Source organism: Sinocyclocheilus rhinocerous, unplaced genomic scaffold (assembly GCF_001515625.1).
Source record: "Sinocyclocheilus rhinocerous isolate Xijiao unplaced genomic scaffold, SAMN03320098_v1.1 scaffold301, whole genome shotgun sequence".
NCBI classification, from domain to species: domain Eukaryota; kingdom Metazoa; phylum Chordata; class Actinopteri; order Cypriniformes; family Cyprinidae; genus Sinocyclocheilus; species Sinocyclocheilus rhinocerous.
This window is the reverse complement of record NW_015656172.1, coordinates 39,005-43,027: the sequence shown is the minus strand read 5'-3', so window position 1 is coordinate 43,027 and position 4,023 is coordinate 39,005. Positions and strand designations below refer to the sequence as shown.

At 34.9% G+C, this 4,023-nt stretch overlaps 1 protein-coding gene across 2 annotated transcripts in view; it reads left to right on the top strand.

The window, feature by feature from the left end:
• Positions 1-4,023, top strand: part of LOC107719784 (RNA binding protein fox-1 homolog 3-like) — a 202,955-nt gene that overhangs the window by 182,075 nt on the left and 16,857 nt on the right. For both annotated transcript variants that reach the window (XM_016527298.1, XM_016527299.1), the window contains 3 exons: positions 660-752; positions 1,836-1,896; positions 1,993-2,046. In XM_016527298.1, coding sequence (XP_016382784.1) covers positions 660-752; positions 1,836-1,896; positions 1,993-2,046 — 208 coding nt within the window. The remainder of the gene's footprint in view (positions 1-659; positions 753-1,835; positions 1,897-1,992; positions 2,047-4,023) is intronic.

Here is a 4,023-nt window from a genome sequence, read left to right as displayed (position 1 = left end):
TCTATTTTTTCTCTCTTTATATATATATATATATATATTTTTTTTTTTTCTTTCTTTTTTTTTCTTTCTGGGTTTAAAGAGAGTATATATATATATATATATATATATGTGTGTGTGTGTGTGTATATATACATCTCCCAGGGTTTATAAATAAATATAATAAAATATTAACTATAAAATAAATTATATTAAATTGACATTAAATCAATTATTCCTATACATATTACAAATAAAAATATATTTATATTCTTTGTGCAATATTAATACATTTTTGTGTATCAATTTAAATTAATTAAATTAAATTTACAGCCAGAGTTTTACATGCTCGGCTGAAAATAGTTGCCGGCTAATATGTTATGAATGTCGAGGGAACTGACTCGCTTTAAAGCTTCTTTAGTCACTTTTTTAACTCTGAGTAAGGCAGTATTTCACATGTGACATTCTGAAAGAGGTTTATAGGTGTCGTATGTTATTTGTGTCACTAACATGATCTGAAATGAAGCTCTTCACACACAGACTGTGCATCTGTGCTGCTGTTTTACTGTAGCATGTCTCTGTAATCCTCCTGATCATGTTCCTCCTGCCGTGGGCTCCTGACTCTCTCCAAACCCCTTCAATGCGGTTTCTCTCTCCTTCTGTTTCACTCCATGCGTCCGCAGGGCTTTGGCTTTGTAACTTTTGAAACGAGCACAGACGCAGATCATGCGCGGGAGAAACTAAACGGTACAATCGTAGAAGGACGTAAAATCGAGGTGCTTTCCTTTTCCCCTTCTCTCCGTCCTCCTCTCCTGCTTGCTGACCTCATTTCCTGTCCTCATCCTGAGATTCCCGAGCATCTGCACGATACCTGTCCACATTTGTGTGTGTGTTTGTGACATCTGAAAGCAATATTCTGGGTTAAATATGGCTTATGTTCTAACAACTGCAAAAAAAGAAAAAAAAGAAAAAGAAATAAGGTATTTTTCACCCCAAAATCAAAAGAAAGAAAAAAAAACTATATTTTGTATACAATACGTTTATACAGTTTTAGGACTTTTAACATTTGTTGCATTGTAACAATAATTCAAATTAATATTAAGAACATTTCCTCTGAAATTCCTGTTACTGTACAGTGATAAAAAGAATAGTATTTAATTTAATTTAATTTAATTTAATTTAATTTAATTTAATTTAATTTTAGGTATTTGTATATGATATGATATGATAGGATATTATATTATATTATATGATATTTGTTCAGTTTAGAGAAAAAATACAACATATTTGACAGATACTGTCAATAGATATTAAGATGAAAATTGCCCAGAATATTTCTTGAATTTGTATTGATCTCTGAGAGGAATTTAATCTGTTGGATGTGAAACCAAATATTTAAAATATATAAAGCTGAATCTATGAAATCTATTAAATGTAAAAAAAAAAAAAGTGCTGAATCTTATTATATTCATCACCCTCCACCATTTTTCATTGGGTAAAAATTGTTTAAACCAAACTGTATTTCAGATCATATATCATGCTCAAAGTGTTGCTTACTGCTGTTATTCATGGGTTTTTTTATCCATTGCTTGTGTATGTCATCAATTCCAAGCATCTATAAAAAAATGTTTTTTTTTTAAATGCAAAAGTGAAGCAAAATATCCGACTATAATAACGCATTCTGTAAAGTGTGGTGTGCATGGCTCAGAACAGCCAGAAGAGATGCATTGTGGGTGATTACAGGAAGAGCAGAGGGATATTACTCACATGCATGTGTGTTTGCATGAGCACAGTGTTCATACGCATGTGTTTCTGATATATGTTCCTGCAGCACACTCACATCTCTCTCTCTCTCTCAGGTGAACAACGCCACGGCGAGAGTGATGACAAATAAGAAAGTAGTAAACCCGTACACAAACAGTAAGAGCTCCTCTCAGCATACAGCTGTTTAAAACATCTGACTCTCTGTGATAGCTGTAGGATCTGTTCAAGCACATCTTTGTACTGTTTCTGCAGGCTGGAAACTCAATCCAGTGGTAGGAGCTGTTTACGGACCGGAGCTCTACGCAGGTGAGGAGGTTTCTCACTGAAGAAGGTGTTTTACTTCAAAAACAGCCATTCAAAATGAATAATTTCCCCACATTGCTCAAATGTAAATTAGCTTTAGTTTGTAGTGTAATAATCATGATCAATTGTCAAGTATTTTTTGCTCTTTAGTTTCAAAAGACACAAACCGTTTGCACAAAGCTCATTACCCGGTTTGCGTTTCCACTGCAGTTTAGTATCGCTTTAGAGTGGGCGGGATTATAGTTATAGTTGCGCCGCCTCTACTGCCACGACTCCTGAAAAACTTTTTCATTCCGCATCGCTCCATCAAGCTCTCGCTATCAACGAGAGGAACGTCTGTACTTCCTCAACAGACAACGAAACAGCCATTTTTTGGTTGTTAAAAAAGGTGCGCTCGTTCAAAACAGTTGCGTTCGATCCTTCGCTGGCTGTGCTGATTTAAATCTAGTGGGTCTTTTGTGTCTCGTGTTGCAAGTTCAGTGACGCAGGTAGTGACGATTCTCTCCGGCCAATCCGTGATCAGCAGAGTTTACACGTCATGTTTTGGTAACGGTACGGTTCACTTGGAACCTCAACTGAGGTGGTACTAAAAAAGTACCAGGTACCAGGTAGTGTACCCAGTGGAAAACCCCCCAAAATTAACCGTACCGAACCGTACCGTGCTGTACCATGCAGTGGAAAACCGCCATTAGTGGCTCTGTCCCATCCGGTCCGATGCGGGGTTAAATGTCTTGCTCAGAGGCGCAGTGCTGATGTCAGTGATTTCCCACTTTATGGAGGTGAAGCGGAGAGCGCTGCGTTTGCACTTCTCAGCCGCCAATCCAGCAGCACCAATAAAACGACTCATGCTAGCATGATATTAGCCAAACTAGACGCCACGTTGGTTTCTATTCCCAATAAAGGAACAGGCTGTTGAACGTTGCTGTAATTTATGGCAGTCAGATGGTGGTCGTATCATTAGCGCTGCTAGTTAGCTCTGGGCTCCATTTGATTAGCAGTCACGGATCACATTTCTTTTAAAACTCTTCGGTGGCACAAATGAAGAATTCAGCGCAGAGTAATTGGCTTTAGTTCGCTTCGCACGCTCTGTTTTGAGTTCATTCTGATTTCCCCTCGAGTCTCGATGACTGTAAAAGTCTTTCATAAAGAAAATGAAATGACAGTAGAGCTCAGCAGAGCCATATGCTAACGCACACAGCTAATTCACCAGAACACACAGGGTTACCTACAGAGATAGATAGATAGATAGATGGATAGAAATACATTTTAGATCTATCTAAATATTTAAAAATATATTTTTGTGTAATTCAGTGACTGATACTTACCTTTTTCATTTTACTTTTTTACCTTTAAAATTTTGAAATATTTTTATGTATAGATAGACGATTCAGTGGCTGATTTTATTTTGTAAATATGTATTTAAGTAAATATTTTTTATTTTATTAAGTTGATACATTTTTTTTTAATAAATATATTTAATACAAAGGCTCTATATACACATGTATGTATGTATGTATTTCTATTTTTTAAATAATAATAATAATTTATTGTAATATTTTAGATATATAGGTGATAGAATTTATATTACATATTTACATCCTTGTTATGCCAGTGAATGCTGAATAAGAGTTTTGAATCAATTTGCATGAAATGAACACTTGGAACTGATTCACAGTAATGAATCAAACTTATTTACTTATTTACAAAAGTATTATTTTGTCACTGAAGTTGTGTTCACGAGTTGTGAAACTAGTAACGTACAAAAAATAGTTAATTACATTTACAATCATGCTTTCATGATTTCATAATTATATAGTAAATATAACGTTACATACAAATATATATATTTTAAATATATGCTATTTCAGGTTACTTAAAGGAGTCTTTTTTTAGTCTTTTTTGTTAATGTAGAGAGTATAAAGTGAGTGAACTAGAGAGATGTTCGTGTGTGTGTGTGTGTGTGTGTGTGTGTGTGAGAGA